The following is a 26,560-nucleotide window of genomic DNA, read 5'->3' as shown; positions in this document are numbered from 1 at the left end:
ATGAACTTAAGTAATTATTAAGCACCAATTATTTTTTCTATAAATGCCAAATAATTGGTTTGATTTTTACAACCAAACTTATTTTATGTTTAAAAAATGAGAACACATGCATGTTAATCGATGAGCCACAAAACAATTTTTCCCTATTATCATAGTTGCACACTCTTGAAATAGCACCTTCATTGATGTGCACCACAGTTCTGAATATGTTATTAAAAATCAATCCTCTATAGTTAACAGTCTTGATATGGTCAAGGACAATCTTTTGATAATTCAAATGCAAAATGGTATAAAATGTCTTTTCAGCATTTTGTATTGTAAGAGAAATAACTTACTATAATACTTTCTTCTCTGAAACTATACTATTGTATTATCCTAGAATATAGTTTTAATTTTAATACAAAACTTTTACTCTGCTTTATAATGTCAATTTAAATAACCTGAATTTTTTATTTCCTATTTATGTAGCGTATCATTAGCAACTATAATTTTTCTCAAAATTAGGAAGAAGCTCATATTTTATATCTTATTTCATAAGGATTTCCACCACAGCGCACTTCATTTCAATAGCAGAATAGCATGTATTCAGGAATATCTCATTTTCTTGAAGTCAGCAGTGCAGAAGTTAACTCACAGTTGCACTTACGAGTTTTATTTATATTTGACCTGTGGTAAAAAAAAATATCTTTCAATTACTTAACTATTTTTCTCAAGTGTCAAGAAATCATACTAGTATAAAATAGATTAATGTAGCTATGAAAGTAGTTTTTAAGTAAAGTTTGGAATTAAAAATAAAGCAGTATGTTAAAAATCAGATTTAATAATTGGAACTACCAGATGGAATAGTAAAAGAAGATGGTTAAGGTGGGGCGGGGGGAGATATTGAGAGAGAGAGACAGACAGACAGACAGACACAGGCACCAGTGTGGAAAGGAAGAGAGGAGCAAGATTTAAGATTGATTTTGAGATCCGTCAAGCATCACATCACCATTTTTTTTCTTGCACTCTGGCAAAATAATATTCAAAAGATCTGGACAACCAGAACATCGATCTGTTTTCCCTTATTTTAAAGACCTAAATTATACTCTTCGTTTTAAGTCTTGGGTACACCAAGAAAAGTATTTAGAAGCCAGGGAGTAGGATGCGAACTAAGAGCAAGCTTCAAACAGACACGACCTTTGCGGTTCCTTGGACAGCCCTCCTCCACCCAGCCAGGAAACCCAGACAAGTTTATTTACACACACACCCGCACACGCACGCACACACACTCCACAGGCGGCGAGGGTGGCGGAAACGCCCTCTTTCCATCCCTTCCAAACAATTATCTCTGACGGCAAAAGAAAATAATCAACAGCCCTGTGTGCTGGCGGCGGAGCCCGGAGCCGGCGCGAGGAGGACGGGCGAGCGGCGGGCGAGCCGGGAAACGTGGCTCCGCGGCCGCGGAGAGGATTTGCGGAGGGAGCGCGGCCGCGTGCGCCTCCTGTTCCCCGTGCAATTGGCAGCCAATCGTCAGTAGGTGTCCGCGCCTCTGCGTCCTCCTCACCTCCGCGCCAGCGCCCCCGCCCCTGCCCCCGCCTCCTCCCGCGCTCCCCTCCCCCAGCAACCACACGCGCACACGCACACACACACAAACAGAGAGAGAAGGGGGGGCAGGGTGAGAGAGAGAGGGGAGAGAGAGAGAGAAAGGAGAGACTCCCTGGCTCCCTCCCTCCCTCGCACACAGCGACTGGAGACGGACGGAGAGCAACGCGCTGGGAGAGGAGAGACCACCGAGAACAGCCCCGCGCTCTCACACATACACTCACACTCGGCTCTTTCCTCTCCCCCCACCTCCTCCTCCTTCCACCCCCACCACTAACACCATCTCCTCCTCCTTCTCTCTGCAACAAGAAAAAAAAAGCCATTTACAGGTATTTTTTTTTGATCCGCATATTTATTTATCTCCCCTCCCCAACAGTTTGTTTACAAGTATTAAAGTTGTAATTGGGAGCTGCCAAGACACATCTGGGTTTGTGTTTCTTTGTGTTAGGGGTGATGTGCAACTAATTAAAGGCAGACTGGCAGCGTCTGCAAATTCTAAGGCTCCCCAAATAAAAAGAGACTGGTAAGTGATTGTTCTTTCTCTTTCTCTGGCTTTTTGCTCTTAAATGTTTGCTGTCCGTTGGGATTGTAAAAGTAGATTATTAATGCTGGACTCCAGCAATAAAAGGCGTCGCTGTATTAATTTATTAATTAATCTGCACCCGCCCCTCCTCCTGAATGTTAAATATGACCTTTGATCTCTATGTCTCTGGTAGACCAGGCATACAGTATTAGACATGTACAGTCACATTGTTTAAAGGCAAAACAGGATCATGAAGTGTGAATGTCTAATTTCGCTTTGGATATGACTATAGTTATTTGTGCGTTTTATTTTGCTTTTTAAAGAAAATCCAAACAATAGCTATGGCTTAGGTACCTTTTTCATGCTCCAGAGATGCATTGATTAAACAATAATGACCTGGATCCTGGGCACAGTCATTTTCTACAGTTTCTGGTGGCATTAAACCTTGAGGGAGGAAGGGGGAGGTGATAGCAATTAAAATAAAAGAAAGAAAGAAAGAAGAAAAAAAAGCAAGGGAAGCTTCTGTTTGGAAACACCACCCTAATATTCTGAAAAAAGGATATTAAATTATTTCTTTACTTGGAACAAGGTCAACAGATAAAATGTTGGAATTTTTCCCTCCACTCAATGTGATGATATCTAATGCATGGCTTGGCTTAACTAGTTTTTACTAAGTAGCAGTTATTATGGTCTTGCAGTTATAATGCGATTCTCAGAAACTGACGCTATATGCATATTCTTGCTGTGTCTTCCCCCACCTCCTTCCAAGCATCAAGAATATTTAGCCAGGAGCATTTTGGGGGCACCCTTTGTATTGCCATCAGAGCTCTGAAGGGAGCAGTTTTTCCTAATGTGAAACCACAGAGGTGGTTCCTGAGTGATTAGGGACTTGCTGTGATTGAAAGACGCCTGCTAGCTTCTAATCCAGCCTGGGGTGAGGTTCCTTATCTTGATTTACTTTGCCTAATAGGGATTTGTTTACATAAACTCCTCTTTTTAGGGCACCTCATCAGCAGGTCTTGAAGTTTTTGCACTTGGAGTTTGAGCATAAATGGTTCATTAATCTAATTATAAGCATAATTACTATAATTGATATCCATTTTGAACTGAATATTTGAGACTGAGACTACTGGGCCCCATTTAGAATTCCCTGAACTCCACATTCTAGACCAATATGTGGGCTCCAAAAGATGTCACAAAAAGATATTGTGGTCTAAAAAAAAATCTGTAAACAAAGAAACTGGGTTTTTTTTAGGTTAATATACACTTTATGCCTTTGCTTTTCTTCTTAAAAGGCTGTGGTCTACCTCTCCTTCTGCAATAAACAACTAAAATACCTCTTCCTAAAGCATAATAATGGTCTGTAAGCAAAGAGATGAATGCAAATATCCAGTTAACACTAAACTTTCCTCTTAAAAGGAGCAAAAGAAAAACGTCATTTTAATGGTTACTTCTTCAGGTAAACAACACCTTAAGAGATACCCCTTCCCCCACTCCATTTACTTAATGTAAAAACCAGTCACTGAGAGAGCCTCAAAAAAAAAAAAAAAAAAAAGTCCCATGCTTTCTTCTTGTCTTCAGAAGAGACAGGAATCTCCATTAGGAATTATTGGGAATATTCTTACAGAGGTTGCAGGCACTTGGTTCAAAATCTGTGAAATTATTTTGTGTTATTTAATTTTTTTATCTAGTCCATCTTTTCTTTTTTCTTTTTTTATTCTTGTTTATTTTAAACAAGTAGAACACCACCCTCTTACCCCCACCGAGCCCCACCACCAAATGGCTTGTACAATTGAGACCTGTCCTTGGTCCTTTGAATTAAGACCCTAACAGAGCCAGCTGTGCTGGGATTCAAACTAATGACCGCAGACACAGAAGGACACTGTGGCAGCTGGTAGTTCTTTTTTTTTTTTTTTTTCCCCTGCCTCTTTAGTTCAGATTGTATGTGGGCAGTCTCTCAGCTCTCAGTTGTATTGTGTTTGCTTACAGTTTATACTCGGCTGTATTGTAGACTTTCTCTGTACTTCATTTGCTAATTTCCTGTTCATTTTCTTCACCGAGCCATTGCTGTTTTCTACTTTACAGCATTTGCATGCCCAGGCAGCACTTGTTCGCACATTTCATAATGTTTAAATGCCCTCTGCTTATAGGTAGTATCGCCCTCCCACCCCTGATTTGCATGTCTTTAGCACTCCAATTGCCCTTTTCCCTCGGCATTTGTCACCCCCGTCTTTCCTTGGGTATCCTGGCTATTAATACATTTTCTCAGGAGGGTTATAAGAATAGGGGGGAGGAGCTGTGGCGTGCTGTAGGGAGGGAGAGAGCGGGGTTGGGAAGGTGGGAGGGGGGGGTCATGTCTTGATGATTGTTATGCAAACGACCTGACGGAGAATGTGGGAGCTTTCAGTGTCTGGCGTGGTCGTGAGAGAGGCTGTTTATTTATTTTTAATCTCTTCCCTCGTGCAGCTCGTTGGAATGACTTTCTTTATTTTAGTTGTAACAGTTGGAGGATAATGCAAAGGAAGACGCTGCCTGGGAATTCACCGTCTGTGGAAATGCGCCCCAGAGAGGAATAAAGCAGTCCTCACCTTGCTCTCCCCACCTGGACCCACTTTCCCCTCCCGCCTCGGCCCCCACCCCGACACCACCATCACCCCCTTCCCTCCCCCCCACCTTTCCCCCTTTCCCACCCAGGTGTCGGACCAGGCGGTCCCCACTTCCACCCTGCACCCCTTCTTCCCCCCCTGCACCATGAACACCAATGTCTGCGTGGAGCCCGGGCCGAGCCCGGAGGCCCCGGGCTTGCCCAAGGAAAGCCACCTGCCCGAGGGGGCCCTGAACAGCCTTGTGGATTACAACTCGGAGATGGAGCGCTACCGCTCGTTCGCCACCTCCTTCTACAAGACCAACGGGGGCGCCTTCCCGCAGGCAGCCAAGATCGCGCGCATCACCACCCCCATCTTCCCCAGCAGCGCCGCCGCCGCTGCGGCCGCCGCGCGCATCGGCATGTCCCCCTGGAACTGCGACAACGCGGCCACCGCCGCCGCCACCGCCATGCTCTGGGGCAGTGGCGGAGGCGGGGGCGGCGGCGGAGGTGGCGGCGGGGGCGGCGGCGGGGGAGGCGGGGGCAGCAGGAAATCCTCCTCCGCCGCCGCCTCCTCCTCCACCTCCTCCTCGGCGATCCTCCCCGCCGGCGGTGGCGGCGGTGGTGGCGGCGGCGGCGGTGGTGGCGGCGGCGGAGGCGGCGGCAGCGGCGGCGGCGGCGGCAGCAGGACCAGCATGCACCACCGAAACGACTCCCAGAGGCTGGGGAAAGCTGGCTGCCCGCCAGAGCCGTCGTTGCAAATGGCAAATACTAATTTCCTCTCCACCTTATCCCCTGAACACTGCAGACCTTTGGCAGGGGAATGCATGAACAAGCTCAAATGCGGCGCTGCTGAAGCAGAGATAATGAATCTCCCCGAGCGCGTGGGGACTTTTTCCGCTATCCCGGCTTTAGGGGGCATCTCATTACCTCCAGGGGTCATCGTCATGACAGCCCTTCACTCCCCCGCAGCAGCCTCAGCAGCCGTCACAGACAGTGCGTTTCAAATTGCCAATCTGGCAGACTGCCCGCAGAATCATTCCTCCTCCTCCTCGTCCTCCTCAGGGGGAGCTGGCGGAGCCAACCCGGCCAAGAAGAAGAGGAAAAGGTGTGGGGTCTGCGTGCCCTGCAAAAGGCTCATCAACTGTGGCGTCTGCAGCAGTTGCAGGAACCGCAAAACGGGACACCAGATCTGCAAATTTAGAAAATGTGAAGAGCTAAAGAAAAAACCTGGCACTTCGCTAGAGGTCAGAGGAGATGATTTCTTGTTTCCCAGTCTACCCCCCTCCCTCCTTACTCCCCTCCCCTCTCCCCTTCAGGGCTTCTTGTCTGGCTTCAAGATGCAGTACCCCTTTCCTGAAGCTTCATTCAGGTTGTGAGATGCCGTTGTAGGTGGTGTGCGGAGGTCATGGCCTCTTCTCCACCCTCCCCAGCTGCACTTCGTGTGGAACCGCCCTCCAGAGAGGGAGGGCGCACCTCCTTTTCATCTCTGGGGAAAAACTAATGTAATTGGTTTGAAAAATCAGAAGTTTCACATTCAATATGGTCAAAAATTTCCCTTGGTGATTTAAAATGCTCCCTTCCCCTTATCATTATGTTTAAGAATATCGCTGCCCAAAAGATTGGACACCTCACATTTTATATACTTTTACTGGCCAAGGGAGGCTTATTAGTGGCCCAGTTGGACGGCGAGGACACAGTTTGTGGCACACGAGCCTATGTGCCCATTCAAAAACACATACAGACACACACAGTGATCCCTGGAGCTGAAATGCATGGATTCTAAGGGGGATTTTCTATCCCCTTCTAGAATAGTTTCTCTCCATCATGACACAGTGTTTCTGTTTCCCATTTTATTTTCTGCATGCCTGGCATTTTTTTTTTAAGAAAGCAAAAATAGTATAGAAAGCTGAACACTACCTGCAATTTTTAAGGAGATGTAGAGTTAGAATAAAGGGATACAATTGGTGCATGTAATGCAGGTGATGGTGATTTTGTTTAAGAATTGTTTTCCATAGTTTCAGAAACAAATGACTCCTAAAACTCAGTTACCAAAAAATAATGCTTTGGGTTCTGCATTGGACAAAGTAACCATTTTGTGGTCACAAATTGTTCTATACACTAAACACAGTTTTGGTTGACACCCTACATGGTCAGTAACAGTTTCCTGTGCCTATAAGTCCTTAAAAGAGACAGCGTACCGATTATCAGTAAAGTAATTGTTATATTAGGCTTTTAATTCTGTTAAATACAAACAGTGATGTGTTTGGTGGAAATTTCATATGGTAATCTGGTCAAAACAAGGGAGAAAATGGAAAAAACACAGGTAAATGGTTTGGGTGGTATTTTTAGCAAAGAAATATGGGCAAATAACCGTAATTAGCTTCTAGGTAAATTTCACAGAGTAAATGGCTACACGTCATGTGTACACGAGAACGTAGGTGGTGGCTTTAGCCTTTGGGAGTGTTCTTTGGGCTGGGTTGTAGGCAGATAGTGGCTCTCACACACTGTTGTCAGAGGGGCACCTGCACATTCTGTTTAAAAATTGTGAGCTCTGCTTAAAGGAGTTTTCTCCATGAAGGACTGGTCTTTAAAAGAATGAAAGAGAAGAGCTGGAGATCTTTCTGGCAGGTTTGAAAACAAATACGATACAGATTTTTCTTTAAAAAGCTTTATTAATATAAATTAAAGCAAAAAGCGCTTCGAGATTCCAAAAACCAAAATCAGTATACACTGGCAGCATTATTGATTGAGTGTTTTCATCACAATGTTGCATTTATTCCTCTTTATGAGAAAACTCATCTCTGTTGAAAATTTGATGAGTGGTTTGTTACATTTTCTTTGGCAACTTCTCAAGCAGAGATAATGGCAATTATGAAAATGTAGGTCCATGTCTTTTCTGAGGTGGCAAAAATTTGTACTTATGTTTTGAATACTCTTCTTCTGGATTAATTTATTGTAACTTCTCTGGGTCTCTGAGGCCCATGGGAAATGAAAATTCAGTTCATCCTGAAATTTTCTATCAATACCCAGTTGATAAGTATTATGTGGCTTTTATTTTTTCCGCTTGAACTATGTGTAGTATCTGGATTTGGTGTTGCGAGTCATCCTCATCTTTAGCTAGACCCATGGCACTGGCCCCAGTTCAGGGTATGTAGTCAATAGGGCCACTGAGGAATTTTGATTTATTAACTATTCTGAAGGAACTTACTGTGAGTGGCAATAGGCTTTCTAGTACAGGTTTCTATGCTGATATATCAGTCTAAACAAATTTCGTAAATTTCCTTTTTCTTCCAAATTTTGATAGTTTTCCCACAAACTTGTGACGTTTATATTCTGTAGGCATTTTGATCACATATGATTCTATAGTACTGCTTTTTCATAGTTTTAAAAATACATTTGCTCAAAAGTTATGTTGCTCTTCAAAAGGTGGGGTGTGAATGAGAGATCAAACAAACTTCCCTCTTTGTAGAACTCTCTGAAGATGGTTTCCTAACTACATACTCTTACCACCAGATATTGGGCTGTAGTTCAAGGCTAAGATTATTAGGGGATTGCTATTTGCCAGAAAGAAAGCAAAAGGAGTTATGAGGTTTTGGTTTGTTTAATTGACTGAGATTCTCTCTAGATCATTAATAAAAGGCATTGGTGGCATGAGTGCTTTAAGTACATGTAAAACCACACAGTTAGGTTGCAGGAAACCAGGTGGCCACATGACAGAGTGACAAGGTCAACCTGACTGAGCCAAAGCTGGAACAGTGGTTGTGGGTTGGTGAAAAGTCCTCCTGCTGACCTGCTTCCATCTCTAATTTGGTTCCTGCAATTTCTCATCATCTGTGGAGACGTCTTAGAGACTGGCTAGAGGCCCAGGCTGAGGATAGCGATTTGGAAATTTACCATGGCTATTACCTGTGGATTTGAGGCAGTAGGTAGTATTTGTTGGCTTTGAATTATAAATACCAATTGATACCTGAATCATAATCGCTACATATATTCTTATTTATCACTTCAAACCTCCTGTGCACTTCTTGTATTTGATTTACTCATTCCAAAGACTGCAGGTATAATCAGATTTTCAGGGTGAGTAAAGTGAACTTAAGATCCACTCACATGGTTATGTTGGGAGTCTTGCCCATGTCTTTTAAAGTCTACTGTCCAGCATTCCTTTTAAAACTGCTTGACTTATTTACACATTTTCTACTTAGTCTCCTGTTAAGAGCATCTTAATGCCTCAGAAATATGTCTATAACATCACTCCTTAATACATCCATATGATAACAGTGCACGTAAAACTAACTTGGTTTTTGTATGATATTATGCACTGTATATTTGCTTATAACACTGTTCATTTAGTCAGTTACCATATTTAAAAATCACCCATCATTAATTATTCAAAGCAGTTATTACAAATGCTGTATGCCACTAATGTGACACAATTTACCTTAAAAACTTGTATCCTAACTGATCCATTTTCCCAAATAGCTTAAGAGACATGTGATTGTGTATTATGATAATAAGTTACATAATAGCAGTGTGTCTCACACAAAGGTAATCTTCACTTTTCATATTCACAGCAGTTCTATTTCTGATACTAAGATCTAACTTTTTAAAATATCCCAACCTGCTTTATATGACTCAAGGGATAAAACTGTCCCATGGGCAACCCCAGCCTCTTAGGCCCTGAACATTGTTCAGGTGACATGATTGATCTCTGTGGGACAGCATTAGAGACCACACAGATCTGGTTTCTCTCCCATTAGCTGATTTATGGAATTACATTAGTAAGCAGAGCCTCGGGAGATTTCCCTGCCCCCACACTCGGCGCTCTGCTGTGAGTTACACACTGCCTGTGTGCAGACCCTCCCTGGTTGGTGCAGGGACTTGAAAGGGCCGTGTTCTGATGAACAGACTGAGACACTGTAAGGTCAGGGAAAAGGACAATTCCATTCTCTTTATTTTCTCTCTTTAAAATTTATATGCTGAATGTACAGGCCAACAATAAATTTTCACAAGCTGGGTTGAACTTCTAAGGGGCTTGGTGGAAAACATCTAGATACTGACCCAAACTTGATAACTAAGAGTGTTTTAGGGGAAGAGGCTCACATTTTGTATGTATGCTCCTAAGTTCGAAGAGCCCCACACACATAAATGGCAGTCGAAAAATTCTGAGAAGAGCATTGTGTGCAGTTGTGCGGGAAGATGGCACCTGCTTCCTGAAGAAATTTATTTGTAGATAATAGTAAAGTAGGTGTGTCACTCAGAATCTGTGTAGTTAAATAATAAAACCAGTCAATAATTGAACATGTCATAAGTTTTTGAAGTTTGGTGACTTAAAAAATTGTATAGATAAAATACAAATGTTTTATATTATAAATTTAAACACCTACTAATTTATCATTTTACATCATAATTCAAAAAATGAGTTTTTAATTTTCAGTTTCAAGAATCAAAAACATGCCAGTATAAAAATTAGAATGTGTGCTTTAATCTAAAAATGCAAATGTATGACAATCAAAGGGAAAGCAGAAAGCTTTCAATATATTCAAACAATAGTATATTAACACAAGAATGTAATAAAGAAATAATGTAGGAAAAAGATACTGAATTTCATAAATGATAAGAGAAAAGCACAGAAAATTTCATCTTCAACTAAAGTCACAAAATAGATTTATTTGTAGCCAAGATATCAGACTGTACAAGTTCAATAAAATTCTCTTCCCATCACCAGATTTAATATAAGATAGTTTTTTTAAAAAGAATCATACATTTTTTTATAATTGCTATTTGAAAATAATACCTTCCCCTGTCCAAATATCATGTCAATTACCAACAGTCTTTCAACTGGTAATTAGGAATAGTAAAATAAAAGCAATTAAGATCCACTAAATTGTGAATTTTCCTATATGAATGGTTGTTTGACATTCAGCCATGATCAAACAAAATACAATCAGAAAGTCAGTCAGAATAAACAACACCAACAAACTGTAGACTTTAAAAATATTTGGGTATTTTAAATAAAAATAGAAATTGTATCTCATGATGAGGGAAATAAGTGTTACCTGATTTTTAAACTGTGTAATGAATTGATTACTGTATTGCTCCATATTTTGCTTAGTCTTAGCCAACTGTTTACCTGGGTATTCTAGGTAAGAGTTTTGTAGAGTCAGACTTACAGACTGATAAATACAGAACAATTTGGAAAAGTCTATAAGACTGAAAATGGAAATGTGTGCAAAAAGAATAGGCATTTCGTCCATATTCACTCTGCTTGACCAGCTTGGAGACCAAACCTCTATGTTGGGGTGACCCTGGACTCACTGCTAGACTGTTCTTCATGGACACAAGAGTAAACATAAAAAGATTTGAGTATTCCCCAGAAATCAGTCGCAGGTTTCCTAAACTCTTCTGAAGTAGTAGCTGGTGCTCTGAGAACTTACTTTTCCACTCAATAGGTCAAATTGTCTGAATATGTAGTTCACTTTTGCCAGAAAACAATCTACTTTTTAAGCATAATAAAATGTCCTACTCGTCAATAAATTTCACAAGAGCAGATCTACTTCCACTTCTGACATTTATTTTTACTCACATCATACAAAATACTAAAAACTCATGTATTCATCATATAGAATATCTAATTATAGATTAAATTCATGATTTATTGAAAGTCTCATGTAAATATACAAGTTAGAGAAAGAATGACTTTTCTTTTAGCTTTCCTCTTATTTTTAGATTGGTTTCAAAAGGCAAAATGAACCCAAAATAATGGCAAAATCTTTCATTTTTATAAGTGTGATTTTCAGTCACCCATTAGGAAGGGAGATGACCTGGCTGGGGAAGCTGAGCACCCCAGAAAATAGCATATTTTTTACAAAAACTTGTTTTCAGAAGTAGTCATGGTTTTTTTTTTTATCAGTGGGGATTTTGAAGATTTTGCGCATGTGCAGTTCTGTTCTTTCTCTTGTGCAGCGGTGCTTCTACTCCTTCCAGACGTGCTTTTTCATCCCGAATTACGCTGTGATCTTCAGGCAGTTCAGAATCTTGGGGGATGGGCGCATGGGTGGTTCTGTCCTTCAGTCATATCTTGTTCCATCACATGCAAACACCTGTGCGGAAATTGAATTATTCTGCAGGGTAATCGAAAAGCCTCCCTGCATTCAGCATCGTATGTTTTCTGTTGTTTATTGAGTTATGTTGCACCACACTTCAGAAGCGACAGCCATTTAATAATGTTGAAGACTTAGCTCTGCAGGGGCTAAAAGGATCCCAACAGGCTTGTTAACTTCTACTCTAAAACGTTATGAGGAGTATTGTTTCCTCTGTGAAGCTTTGGGCCTTTCTCTTCATTTATTTTAAGGGCATAAGATCCATGGTCAGGTATGAGAGGGAACCTGTTAAGTTTTTTTTGTTTTTCTATTTTTTAATATTTAACCTTATTTCACATTACATTTTTATTAAAAGAAAGTGGCAAAGCAAAAAATTACTCCTCAAAAGACTAATACTAAAGATACATTCCTTTGACTAATATATACCAAATATAAATTATAATGAGAAAATGTACTACTAGCTTCTTGGATCTTTATCTGTAATTAAAAATTATATTTGGGGCATGTGGCCACATTTAGATAGATGATAGATTGTGGGAAGAGCCACCAATATCAAGTAACTTACCACTTGAGCAATATTATATACATCAGTGTAACTTCTGTGACTTTGCTTACTCATCTGTAAAACGGGGATAATGCTATCAACCTGCCTTGCAAAATTTTAATATTGCTTGTAGGTTATGTTCTTTGCATACTCAAAGAAGCTATGCAATTTCTTGTTTCTATTTTAGTCATCCATAACAAGTAGAGTAGAAAACAATTATATTTAGAGATAATTCAGTGCAACAACAGGTTACTTAGAGTAGTTAGAAATTAAAGCCCAGGTAGGCTATTTTGTGGCTTGCATTTTCTGAACATTTGTTTTCATCATCCAGTTCACCAAAGATCTGGCTTGATTTCACTTGGAAATAGATAAACTCGATAAACAAGTTTTTCTGCATTCATAGGTCTCAAATGCCCAGGAAAACTGTTCATATTACCTAGGGTAGTCGGTCAGTGTGGTGAGCCAATGTGGACATTTTGGCGCTCTCCGTCTTTCCCACCGATGGACACCACCGCCATGAATTTACCTTTTAATAGATTGTGTGTGAGTGTGCGTGTGTGTGTTTCACTTTACTAACTCCGTGCCTTCATTTCACAACTATTTTCTTCATTTAGACAAACACAGGGAATTATTCTACATGTGAATCAGTGAGTTTAAAAATCATTGTAAGGAATAAATGGTTAAATGCTCATCATGAATTCTAGTGGGAGAACATATTCAACAAATACTGGAATAGTGTGGAGTTACTTTTGTTTTGGAAGATAGGGGTGTGTGTGTTGGGGGGAGTAAGAGAGAGATGCATGTTGAGATAAAAAGTGAATGCAGTGACTATGAAGAGCTTTCTTGTTTCCTTTCAATAAGAAAGTGTTTATGAAATGAAGAAAGTTAATGAGCAATAATAGAAAAGTCTGGTGGGTTTTTGGTAGAAAATTATGATAAATAAAATATTTGGAGTACGGACCAAGACAGCATTACAAAGGAGAAAGGAATATTTAAACCAGGAAGCAATGTAGTACATATTGTGTTTAGAAGGAATATTGTCAACATAAGGTGCAGAAGTTTTGCAGAGAATGCAAACTATCAAAAGAATGAAGATTTTCATGACTTGACTCAGTACATCTGATTTGGGAATCAGAGCGAAGGCGCAAGTTCAGTGGTGTGGCAGCTGAATCAGAGACGAGGTAACACAGACTGTGCTGTAGCTGACATTATTTTTACCTATGCATTTGAAACATGTAGTAGAATAATTCTAAAGTGTAACCAAAAGAGAATACGTCCAATATGGGTGGGAAATGGGATCCCATTTGGATCTCAATTGAATCTTAATATCTAAATTCATATTTCCAAAGTGAGGAAAGTGTCAGAATATGGGGGAAACTGTGCTGAAAATGCTGTTTCTTGCTCAAGGACTTTAAAAATAATACCTGGATGATTGATAATATCAAAGGAATAAAATGAAGTAGGATGAGAAGAGCAAGGGATACATATTCCCTTCAAGAACAGTCATGGGCACTTCTGTGTATTTCAGCAAATCTGGCACATTCCAGAGAAGATACATTTTTCTCGAATACTTTACATAGTGAAAAGAGATGAAATAATTTTTTAAAAAAATAATGGATTATATAAATTTAATTGTATGGATATGATGATTCTGAGCAAAGGTGAATTAGTGGCAGAAAAATAACTTTTGTGGAAAGACTTATCTATGGAAAATGTTCCTGATTATAGGTTGAATGAGGTCAGTGGATGTTTTAATGGAGTCAAGAATAAGGAAAAGAGATAAAATTCTCAGTTGTATGTAGATGGATGAGAAGTGAGAAGATGCGGAATCTTCTAATAAAGGTTTAATATTCTAATAAACCTTGAATACTTCGTATGCCCTAATTTTCATTCATGAAAAACAAAATAGAGACCACTGGCTTTTTCTGCCCCAAAGGAAATATGCACTATATTGGATACCCTATGTAAGGCTGCTATATAAGAGTTAAACTCATTATGAAGTGCAGTGTTTTGGACTTTCCTCGTGTTATTCATATGGCATTGAGCTCTGTTTCTCAGACTTCAGGAGACAGCACATTAGGGATCCATGAAATCAATGTGTTGGCTAACCACCAGGATTTTTACAAAGTGGTCTAGAGTGGAGCAGAACAGAAGATATGAGTGTATCACATATAGTAAGAGTACATATTGTTAAACCTCTGTTTCAGCTACATATGTATCCATGGATGTGTGTGGATGTGTGTACTAGGCTGCTATGTCAAATGTGTTCCTAACTGTTGGTTGCAGTCGAAAACACTTGAAAAACACTAGTTTGATAGCAACAACACTATCGACCATGTCTGTAGTGAGGAAAGGAATTATATATGTAAACAGAAAAATGTTAACACGTTAAAGAGTAAAACTTAAAGGTGTTTCTATAAATAGTGTCTTTACTGTTCTAGGCAGATCTGTACCTTTTCTGTATACTCATGAATACGTGGTATATTACTAAGCATGTGGTAAACCATTGGTCAGTGGAATTTAACAGATCTTTAGGGAGGGACTGTTAATCTCTAAGACATTTAGTGAGTGTCGTGGATACTAACACACACAAACATGTGCACACACACACACACCCCCTAGCTTAAGGAATTCAATTTTTTCTTTATTCCTAACTGCTTTTCAATATCCATGTAATTTCCTAACTCTATATCTTATTGCATCCAAGATACTTGTTTCCAACTTAAGATCTTAATTCTCAGTCCAAGAAATGGACACACTTAAAGTTATATAATTGAAATTTTAGGTATCTTTGGAGCATCTCACACCTATTCAGAAATCTTGGGATTCCTTGATTCATCCCTGGCTTAGTCCTTCCCCAGATCTGGATAAGAAATACAAACTGCTACCTATAATCTCTACTTGGCTACATTATGTGGTTATGCAGTGTAGTACTAAGTTTTCTATTAGTATTCCAAAATTGTTCAAGGAATAAGAAAAATAGAGTACTTGCCTTGAGCGTTTGAACATACTGAGAATCTACAGTATGACTTATTATTACAAGCATATTTTACAGAGTACTGGAAACCCTTGTTTGACCTGAATAAGAGAACGGGCCATATAGAAAGAAAGAAGTAAAGAAAGGAATAAAAAGAGGAAGGGAGGGAGGGAGGGAGGGAGAGGGGGAAGTAGGGAAGGAGGGTGGGCAGGCAGACCATAGAGTTATAGATTAAAAAGAAATCATAAAGGAGACTGTTGGCAGAAAGGATTATTAGGCTCAAGGTTATTTTCTTGAGTCTTGTTTAAATAAGAAATTAACAGAAAAGGTTAATGTCTCAAAATTTTCAGGAAGAGGCCATGACTCTGGGGGTAGCTCCCTCCACTAGACTGTTCCTAGCACTGTTTCTTTTTACTTACCATAGTGGAAAAACGATTTTCAGGGGAACCAGTTCTTTTGCTTCTTCTCATTTCTTTTTAAGAGTGATTCTTTTAGGTCTGCAATTAGAAATGTAGAAAGGCCAAGATGGGAAAATTCATGCTCAAAATTAATGACGGCTCTTAGGAAAACATAGGCTGTCCAATGTCCATAAGCAACTAATCGTTCAAAAGTAATGTAATTTTTATTTTTTATATTTTTGTTAGTATGTAACTTTTATTTTTATTTATTTTTTGTGTGTTCTTTATATACTTAACCATTTCCCTTTCCTTTTTTTCTTTTATTTACTTATTTATTCTTATTATTGTTCAAGTGCAGTTGTCTCCGTTTTACCCCAACCACTCTCCCCCGCCCCACCCATCCCTGCCTCCCAGCCTCAATCCTACCCCCTTTGGCTCTGTCCATGTGTCCTTTACAGGTTTCTTGACAAACCTTCCCCTTCTTCCCCCCATTATCCCTCTCCCTACCCCGCTCTGGTTACTGTCAGTTTGTTCTCTATTTCAGTGTCTCTGGTTCTATTTTGCTTGCTTGTTTGTTTTGTTGATTAGGTTCCAGGAAGTAGTGTAATTTTTAAATGATTGTAAGGAGAACTTCCTGAAAAATACAGAATTACATATAGAAAAGACTCCAGAAAAAATTGACAAAGAATATTAATCATTGTCTCATAAATCCTATGCCCCAAAAAAGTTAGGCTTATTAGTTTCCTTTGCTGGGTAAACCTGTGGAAGTCGCAGTGCACAAGGTGGAGGACGTGACATTCACAGAAGAAGTAGTTCATGAAAATTCTCTGAGGAGAAACTTGAGTCTAAATACTTGAGGTCTTGCTGATGTCACGGTGGCAGAGAATGCTTAATTGTTCACATCCTCTTAATGAGGCAGATTAACGAAAAAATATTTTTAAAAGAGCTGAGTAATGTATAATAACTTGATAAATTCTAATAATTGTTGACTTTGTACCTTTTACTTTTATTATCTCAAAGGAGCATTAGGAGAGAGACTAAAAAGTCAGAATGATTGTGAATTTGAACATTCATCTAGATGATGATTGCATTTATTTTAAAAAATTAAAGGAAATACTCCAAAAACTACATATTATTTTCAGAAGTATAGTTATAACCACGTATATTACTTGGATGATAACATCTAGTTGATTCAAATGACTGAAATTTTCTCTAAATGAGACATAAAACATGCTTTGGTTTCCAGGTTGGGACTATCTCAGCGGTTGGATTTTTGTCATAGAAGACTCTGAACCAAATGAAGTTCAATAGCTACATCCAAATGTTGCAGAACTTAGCTTAAGAAAACATTTCTGTTAAACTTTTGTTCACTTGTTATATAATATAGAAAAAATGAATATTCAAAAATGCTCATACCTATAATAATAAAGGGGAAGCACCATAATCTGAATTGCTTTTATAAAGGCTAGGTGTAACTACTGTATTTTTCTTGAATATAAGTTAGAAGCTGTTCAAATCATAGCTTTCATAGTTTAAAGAAGTCACCTCTTAATATTTTTCAGTTCCCTCCTATTTCCTCACAACTTACATGAATGTTTTTTCTTCTTTTCAGTGAAGAAAAAGACAGTTCACTGTCTGCTTTAGAATTAACCAAAATTTTCAAAATTGTCCAACCATGTACTCAGGAAAAGAATGCTTTTATTTTTCAATACCTAATTAGCAATGATCTCACCTGAATGTATTGTTGGATTCAACAGAAATTAATAGTCACTTGAAGGGTAGATAAAATTACTTAATTTTTGTCTCTGCTGTGTGTGTTCAGATTTATTTATAATATGGCCATCTTATATATTTTTGTAAATATCCATAAATGACATTAAACAGATAGAACTTTAGGTATTTCAGTCATTCTTTGCAATTGATTATTAACCTAAATTTTGCTCTTTGAATCTCAATTTTACTTTTAATTACCTTTCCCACTCACTTTTATACAAGAGGTTAAAAATAATTTATAAAATAATTTAAAGAATACCTTTTTAATTTTCAAATCACTGAAAAATTTTCCTCTTTTTGCTGGTACCATACTATTAGAATTTATTTTTATGTTTCTAAGTCCACAAACATTTTAATCACTAAACTACCTATTTATAATACAGTAAATTTACTTATTCATTGGAATGACGTGGTTCGAAGTGTTTTTACCAAAATTAGTTGAAATATAATCATATATTGCATTAATCAAGGGACTTGCCTAAATGAAGTGGTTACATTTGATGCTGGCACCAAAAGTGGCTGCCTTTTCTGCTCACTTCTTAACCAGTGTGAAGCATGATTTAAGCTCTTACTTTCCCTCCTGCCACAATCCCCCCGCCCCCCGCCCCGCACAAATTCCCCTCTTGACTGTTTTCCTGAGGAGCTCTGCCATCGGGTTGACTTGAGTTAGTGCCATTAAAACATAATGCATAAACTCGTCTTTCCATTTACCAGAGTTAGCCGGGTTTACCTTCTAAAGTTAGGCCATCACCATGGTGGAGGTGGTAGTGTTCCTGTAGGAGGAGCAGGAAGAGGAAGAGACCTTCTATCCCCAAGGCAGAAGGAGTCTCAGGAGCAGCAGGCCACGGAGAATCGATACTAATGAAAAGGCCATCTCTAGTTTTCCACCATTAATCAGAGAAATGCTGGCCACAAATGTCAATTTGGAAAACAAAAAAGTAAAATGCTCCTTATAATCTCATTTGAGGCCTCCCAAAATTGGGTCATAAAATTATTCAGTTACTTATTTGGTGCCTTCCTCCTTTCAAAGAAGGGTCTAACATTCCAATTAGTGGTAATATTGCTAGGTGTTTTTTAGTTTACATCTGGATAATGGCCAAAATAAGGTGTGAATATACTAAAGTCTTATACAGTTTATATGCTAAGTGAATCTGAATTATGAGAAAACTTAAACTGACATATATAATATATATTATCTGATACGTATATATTACAGCAGGAAGGAAGAGAAAGTAAGTTAGGTATAATTTAAAAGGAGGAGACTGCATACATACATCAATCTACATATTTTTTAATTAAGGTATTATTAAAATATAAAGTTCTAGTTTATAATAGTAAATCACTGGAGTATGAGATTATCATCTGTCATAGATTAATTGTCTCTTAGGTTTACCAACCTGTGCTATACCTGTGTTAGCTAGCAATTCTATTACAGTTGCTGGACTATGATTTTTTAAAATATGCTATTTATAAAGAGGATATGGAAAATATTTCTGCTAAAACCAGTTTGGAGCGTCTCTAACATTGGCTAGGTATCATTTTAGACCAATTAGTTATTCAACAATTTGTGTTAATGTGCACACGCGTGTGTACTAACATTCATAACATTATATATAACACAGTTTCTATTTCCAAGTAGGTTTTTAAATTTTGTCAGTAAAATAGTTAACCTATATAACTTGATATTTTAGCATTCTTTGTGAATTAAATAATAAAAAAGTAGTTTATTCCACTCTCAGAGGTTCTCTTCCTTTTGTTCATCAAAAACACTCCCAAGATTGAAACATATAATCAAATATCTATCAGCAAACATGGGATTTAATATTATCTTTTATCATATTTATTCTGTTACTTTTTATTGCAAAATTCAGTGGTTCATTCAGGTTTCCAAGTTTTGGTGCCAGGAGGCAAATCAAATACAGTGGGTGTTTCCAATTTCAAGGCCTCAGAAGCCCAGGAGTTTAAAATTGACCGTGGGCTCCTCACTGTGAGAACAATATTTCAGAATAGTTTATAAGAGGGTGTAGTAGCTAACTAGTTTCAAAAATTGTTTTGCTTTTGGATAGAAAAACATCATATGTGGGAATCAGAAAATGATTAAGATGACTTATGTTTCTTTAATTAATAATAAATTGGATTGGAGGAAATTAGTTTTTGATTTGTGTGAGAATAACGGCACCCCAACATAATGGCGTCAGCTTGAAAGCTGCTGTGTTAGCGCCATCTTGTTTCACAGTCGAATTCTGGAGCCTAGACAAGTCACCGAGATTATTTATTAGAAAGTATATGAGTAAATATTGGAAAGATATATTTAACTTAAGACACAGAATTTGGTAATGTCATCATCATCTCAATTTGTGACTTATGTATTCTGAAGTATATTTTCGCCTTGAGTCTCTCTTTGAAAACTCATGTCTAGCTGTATTAAAAATGATTCACCTTATTGTGTCTCGAATATGCTACATTTTACATGTTGTTTGTAGATATGAATAGCCAATCCCACATATCTCCATATGTACAGTTATAGATACTCCAAATTCACTTTTTAGAAGGTGAGTTTTTATTAGATGATATATTTTTAACAAGATGTAGAGGCCTGATCAGCCTGAAGATACCGTAGTCCCCACAACTGCTTGGCAGACACCAAAAAAGAGAAACCTAGGCTTAATCCTTAAAGTGTCAGCTTTTGGGAATCTTATTTATTGTGTTGTTTAATTATATTTCGTTGCAGATTTGATGAAAATCACACTGAAATACATTTCTTCCAGAGACATGGATATGTATTCGTATTTTAAAAATGTAAATGTACAATGTACTTGGGCGTGGATCGTACCATTCTTCTAGTCAAAGAAATACGCTGGCTTTTTAAAGTTATATAGGAGGGAAACAGAAGGCATTCCTTTAAGCTTGAAGGTCGTTTCATATCTGGCTCACATAGGGATGAATTCTCTGGAACACCATGCTTTACAGCAGAGCAGGAAGGAGAAACAGGGGCTGCAGGTTTCTTCCCAGGCCTCCTGGGAGCAAGACTGCTGTTCCTCAGTGTTCGCACCTGCGTGAGCAGTGAAGGCTGCCTTAGACAATGCTGATCAACTCAATTCTATTCTTTACCTCCCAGCCTCCTTCGTCTCCTTCTCTTCCTGGGGAATCTGGCTTTCCTGTCACTCAGGATAACGATTTCCTGCAAGCATCACTGAGATCCAGAAAGTCACTGTAATCTCATCAAGAGTGTGATTCCCCAGCTGGGACTCTTGAATTTATATAACCTAAAGGTAGCTGGTCAGGGTGCATAATCCCCTAAGTTGGTCTGGGAGCTCCCGCACCATTTGAAATGGAAGTCCTCTGACAAAGATGGCCTCATTAACTGGCAGAATTAGAGAAGATATATCCCCAAATTAATACAAGCAGAAACCTGTAATTTAACCCAATATGTTGCCTGTGAATTTAACCAAATACGTTTCAATGTTGCTTCACTCATCTTGAAAAGAACTTAGTCCAGGCCTGACGTAAATTTCCAGTGAGCCCAGTGGAATTGGGGCGCGAACTGGATGTGCATCCTGCATTTTGTGTGGCCTGTGGGACACCAAGGAGCTTTGTTACTTTTTAACCCTGAAATAGAACTGTTAGAGAACTCTCACTTCAAGTCTCTGGTTGAATGCCTTGAAAATTTGTTCTAATTGATGTGCCAGTGTTTTTTATTTGTTTGTTTGTTTTCTCATATTTTAGGTGATTATCCAACTAATCATTGTGCTTTACGACCTCAAAGATACTACTTTAAGAGAGAAATCATTTTTAAGAGATGCTTCCCTACTTCTCCCTTCCCCTGGAGCAGTAGATTGTCCATATCCTTGCATGTGGAGATACATGCAGGTCTCAATGTATGCACAGTAGTATGTACACATCACGGAGCTATTTTGTGACCGCTCATGTTCGTACAGAAAACCAGCTCTCTGCTTTTCTCATTGCATTATCTAATTCTTGTGCCAACGCTCACTGAGAAGTGCTTGTCTTTTTTTCTCACAATGACCTTTGATCTCAGGTGGCATTTTATAAAGCTCGTTTTTTCCCTAAATATTACAAATAACATTGAGAATTGGAAAGGGTCACATGCAGAGCAAAGAGCTGGTAAAGAAATTTAAAAATGTATCTAAGACATGAGGTTATCTAATTTTTTAAAAATGTACGCCATGTATTTTTGTTTATCTTCATAAACATATATGTTTATCAAGATACAAAATTATGTAAATATATACTTACATTCATGTTTCCAGTTGGCATCTGAGAGTAAGTTGGCATCTCTGTGTCATATACTATACGTGTAAATGTGAATCTGTATGAATATATATGAACATGTTTATTTTTCATATGTGAATCTTTAATTGCATGGACATGCTTGGATCTAACTGATCTTGTTAAAAATGACTACATTGCTATAAGATGCATACCTAAATAAAATACATTCTTAGTGGGCATCAGGCAGCAGGTTAGCATCTGCTATAAACTTATAAGTTTTCAATTACTGCTTGTATGTGTGTGTGTAAAGCATGAATATTAGAATGAATATATTATGTTTCTTATTACTTCATATTTTTCATTTAATAACGATTAAATAAATGTAACGGCATATATAATTATTACATTTATCACTAAAAGTTAACTTGAGAAAGCAGTAAAGGGGTTTTTCTCAACAGTCAAGCAAACAGTGGGGATCCAGGTATGCATAGTGAGCTGGAGAAAAGAAAGCAGATGGACCCATGCAGAGTGAAGAATAAAGTATTAGTAAGATATGTTCCATTTTTATAGGAGCAAAGGACCTTTTTGTTTGTACATTTAGAAAATACTTCACAAGTTAAATATTTTTAGAAATATATACCTATATGCAAATTTGGATTAGATACCATTAGTTTGTTCTTAACACATTCGTTTTGAAATTTGTTGTGTTGACTATGTTTTAAGTACAGATAGTGAACACAATTTTACTGTCCAAAATGGCTATTTTATATATTTAAATTTCAATTTACTTCACTTAATACACTTCGGTTTTACATGACATTGCTACAATAGGACTGTGTCAATAAAATAAGTCGTGTGAGAAATAAATAAAAGCTAACCCCAATTATCATAAAGTATTTATAGTAGAATTTTTAGAGTATTTTCTGAAATAGGAAATTCAAGTGCTGTTAACGCTCCCCACGGTGTGCGTGTGTGTACGTATTCTTCTATACCTACTCAATATTTGGGTAACGTCAGCATCCTTATTAATGCGCGTGTTTGTCTTCAGCAGCCATCTTGTAGTCTGCACAGGCTTGTTGGACTAGTCTGACAAGGAGCGAAATTAACTCTCTTTCATTTACCCGTATAATAAAATTTACTCTTAGCTTGTTTCTTATGCACCTTCAACATGTACTCATGTGATTGTTTTATAAAAGAAAGTTTGGCATGATGACTTGATGTAATGTTAATATATAGGGGAAAATTCACTTAGCTTATCTACCATTGAACAACAAAAAAACCCCATAGTAACTATAAGCTTTTTATTTAAAGAATTGCTCAAACTTTTAGCGCTAGCTTATTATTTCTTTGGAATATAATAGTATTTTTATGATACAAGAGGATAATTATGCTTCATTGAGTGTCACTGGTTAGATAAGTTTGTTTTATGTATATGTCTTTAATTTATTAAAAATGCAGACTTTAAAATAGTGATGTATTTTGTCAGTGTTGTTCTGATTAGATTATATGTAAGAATGTTTAACATTAGTAGTTAAGTAATAGAAGTAATATTTATATAATATTTATTGTAGTCCTGTCATAAAAGAAATTCTCCAGAATGAAAAAAAATCAATTCACTGAATTCTAAACATCAGCCTCACAGAGGATGCGGGTGCATGTAGCAGATACAGACTTTAAGCACCACTCACTGGCCGGGCTTCCTGCTATGGATTAATAGCACGAACCATGCCATTTATTCTGATCGCTATCCATGTTCCAGACTGTGTTTCCTCTTTCTTAGACTAATGTGGTTTAATTATATTTAGTAAATTAGCATTAAATTCAATATTCTGATTTTTGTAATGTTCTAAGATTGAACATTTATTTTGTATTAAATGTTGAAATATATAAACCATTATGTTGAATCTTGCTGACTAAAAATATTGCTGAAGTATAAAGGAGGAAATTCTAATTTTATATTGGCATAGAAAGAAAGCTTAACTTGTTTTCTTGCTCTTTTTTTATAGAGAACACCTGTTCCCAGCGCTGAAGCATTCCGATGGTTCTTTTAAAGCAGTAGTGTATCTTATTTTCAAGGCATTTGGAAGTGAAGGGCAAACTAATGTCTTGTTTTAAGAAACTGCTTAGTCCACCACTGAAGAAAATATCCAGATATTATTTTCATTTTATGTATAGGGGTTTCTTCACACAAAAAAAGGAAAAGAAAAGAAAAGAAAAAAGACATATAAAAATAATCTGGGAGCTTGGGGAATTGGCCAGTCTATTTACTTTCAATACACTGATTCTTTGATGTAATTTAGCTATATTAGTGAAGTCGTTGTCTATTTTGAAAGTGGCTGTACAAAATAAGTTTGGGTAAACCCCTGCTGTAAAATCCTGTATCTTTGCAAAGTACATATCTATACTTCATTTGCAAATATATGTGTTTCAGTACTGTAAACTGTACAGATAGCAGCCTGTATTTTGCGTGTTTAGACACAAGGAGACAATCACGTCTGAGCATCTATGGAGATTAACAGTTTGTACACAACAGTATGGTTCTGCGAGTTAAATCTGGAGCAATAAATTTTAGCTTTAAATATTTTTTGCCAGTTGTTTCTGGAAGCAGCAGCATTGGCGGCACGTTTTGCCAGGCATCTTTCCGTAGAGACTTGACGCCAAGTTTTACAAGAAGAAAAGATTACGATGCATCCAGCAATTACCTGCAGTTGTATTGTTATAGGAGAGGAAGATGTGATGAGAGTTTCAATTAATCTTTTGAGCACTATATTAGAGTAGTGGTTATGCACTTGCATTGCTTACAAACGAGTTGTACAGAAGGGTATACCTCCCAAATACTTAGTGTAGTTGACTTGTCTTGGGTTGCACTGTAAGGCGGAGTACTCGGAGTAGGTGGAACATGCAGAATCAGTTGTATAATTTGTTTAAACTGTTTTCTAGGATACAGAATAAAATATTTCTTAGGGGGAGAAATCCATGACTGAGTTTGTTTTTTTTTAAACCAGCCTAGCAAGGGCTGTATATATTTTTTGTTTGTTTATTTTTTGCCTCTTTATTTTATTTTTGGTAGGAAAAGAAAACAATAAAATGTATCCAAATGTTTTAATTCCATGTATGATATTAAATGAGTAGTTTTGTTTTAAAATTTGAACACAGCAAGGCTTCTGCATTGAGGCATGGCTAGGTATATTTTTAAGTAAAAAAAATTACACATTCATAAAAGTGAGGCTTTTAAGTCTTTTGTTATCTCCTTTTTTCATAGCCTCCCACTTGGACCAGTGGCCTTCCCCTAGGCCTTCGGGGGAATGTTCCCATTGCTCCCTTTCCCATCTTGTCACTCAGTGATGCTGGCATGCCTGAGAATTCTGGACCCTAGTCTGTGGAATTCTGTAAATGCAAACAGCGCCCAAACACAAAGGGGGCAATGCTTCGTAGGGCCTGGGCTACCTTTTCATGTAGGATTTGGTTTCCTCGTGGCAGTCAGGGCTCCTAGGGCTGTCCCAGTAGGACAAATATTACTGGCGATGGCATGATGCCTAAGAAGTTTATTTCTTTCCATTTGGTCAAATGATAGAGACTTTTCAGCCTCAGCAATGAAACAGAGTTTAGCAAAAACACATAGAGTATCGAAGCTGCCGTGTTAACTTGTCATTTTTTTGTTCTTTATCCACTAGCCAGTTATTCTAGCCTATGACATCCACTAGCCTTTTGAAAAATTTTAGCAAAATGGATCATACAAAGGAAAAGAACTTGAGACGAGGAAGGGTGACGGGAAGGACTGCCAAACTTTAGAAAGACTAGCAGAGAAGTAGTTTTAAAAGGCTAGCTGTAGTTTTGAATGGGAAGTAATATGACATATTTTTTAACATGTGGAAGGAGCATTCTTCATAAGAATTCTGGAGGGAGGCGTGGATAAGGTGCTAGCAAGCGCCAGTGTGGAAAACAAGTGTGCGTTGACTTGCCTAGAACAGGAACGCAAGGCCTACAGTGATGGTCCAGTCGCCTTTTTAGGATAATTCCTGAACACCTATCTATTACACCTGTCCATGTTTAGAGAAGAGAACTAAATAACCGCAAACTAAGACATGCTACGTATTGGTCTTGAGATAGCTTTCTACTTGCTGTATATTCGTTTGAGAGTTTCTAGTTAGAATTTCTATTTCGGCTGTGGGAACGGGAGCTATGTGCATTCTTTCTAGTTCCCTTTTTATTTTACCTATGTTTAACCAGTTTGCTAATTAATTACAAGAAAGTGAAAACGAACTTTCACATTTGAGGGGTCAGCTTGCCTTGCTCTTTGGAAAATGATGATTGTTGTCACGGAAGTGAAACAGCCTTCGTTCTCTGCGGGCTGTGTTAGGCACACGGTAACATGTAAAGATCTCATAGCAATGTACGAGAGAGAGTCTGAAATACATGCTAGAGTTGCATGTCTTGATGTGCTTTTGTTTGTTGGTTTTCTTAAAGAACTAATGAATCTGTATATTGTAAAATGTGGTGTTTTACATGTCAATTCAATTTTTTAATGAAAGAAAATCTGTTGATTATTAAAATGGAAATGTGTACCTTTTCTTTAATTCTCGTATATGTTCTTCTTCTTGACATTGTTTTTTTACACCACCCATTTTTTATGTTTTTGCTAAAACTCTTTATATAATGTAGGGTGCATATAAAAGTTATCGTTGATGATGTTACTCTTCCAGTCTCACTCCCTTCCTCTTTTTTCTAAGTCTATGTACTGAGAACCTGTAAAGCATATCATTCATTATAACCCTAAGGAGGTGATTTAAAGGTTTACATTTTCATGATTTTAAAATACCAATGAAATGTAACTTTAAAAATTT

General features: G+C 37.9%; 1 protein-coding gene across 2 annotated transcripts; it reads left to right on the top strand.

Annotated features, from left to right (window-relative positions):
• Positions 1-1,638: 1,638 nt before the first annotated feature.
• On the top strand, positions 1,639-26,560 carry CXXC4 (CXXC finger protein 4). 2 transcript variants are annotated; one of them, XM_053923157.1, is made up of 4 exons: positions 1,639-1,910; positions 2,030-2,104; positions 4,599-5,935; positions 23,723-26,560. In XM_053923157.1, the coding sequence occupies exons 3-4, from the start codon at positions 4,856-4,858 to the stop codon at positions 23,765-23,767; spliced, it is 1,125 nt and encodes a 374-aa protein (XP_053779132.1). In that variant the 5' UTR covers positions 1,639-1,910; positions 2,030-2,104; positions 4,599-4,855; the 3' UTR covers positions 23,768-26,560. The 2 variants fall into 2 exon arrangements, with proteins under 2 accessions (XP_053779132.1, XP_053779133.1); XM_053923158.1 differs by lacking the exon at positions 2,030-2,104.

The sequence above is a fragment of the Desmodus rotundus genome, chromosome 4 (genome assembly GCF_022682495.2).
Source record: "Desmodus rotundus isolate HL8 chromosome 4, HLdesRot8A.1, whole genome shotgun sequence".
Lineage (NCBI taxonomy): Eukaryota > Metazoa > Chordata > Mammalia > Chiroptera > Phyllostomidae > Desmodus > Desmodus rotundus.
Note: the sequence above shows the minus strand (reverse complement) of the source record. Positions and strands in the feature narration are given on the sequence as shown.

Excerpts from the sequence above, each read along its gene's own strand:
- CXXC4 (XM_053923158.1), top strand. The coding sequence starts at position 4,856 with ATGAACACCAATGTCTGCGTGGAGCCCGGGCCGAGCCCGGAGGCCCCG. Across the intron at positions 5,936-23,722 it reads AACCTGGCACTTCGCTAGAG|AGAACACCTGTTCCCAGCGC; the intron begins GTCAGAGGAGAT and ends CTTTTTTTATAG.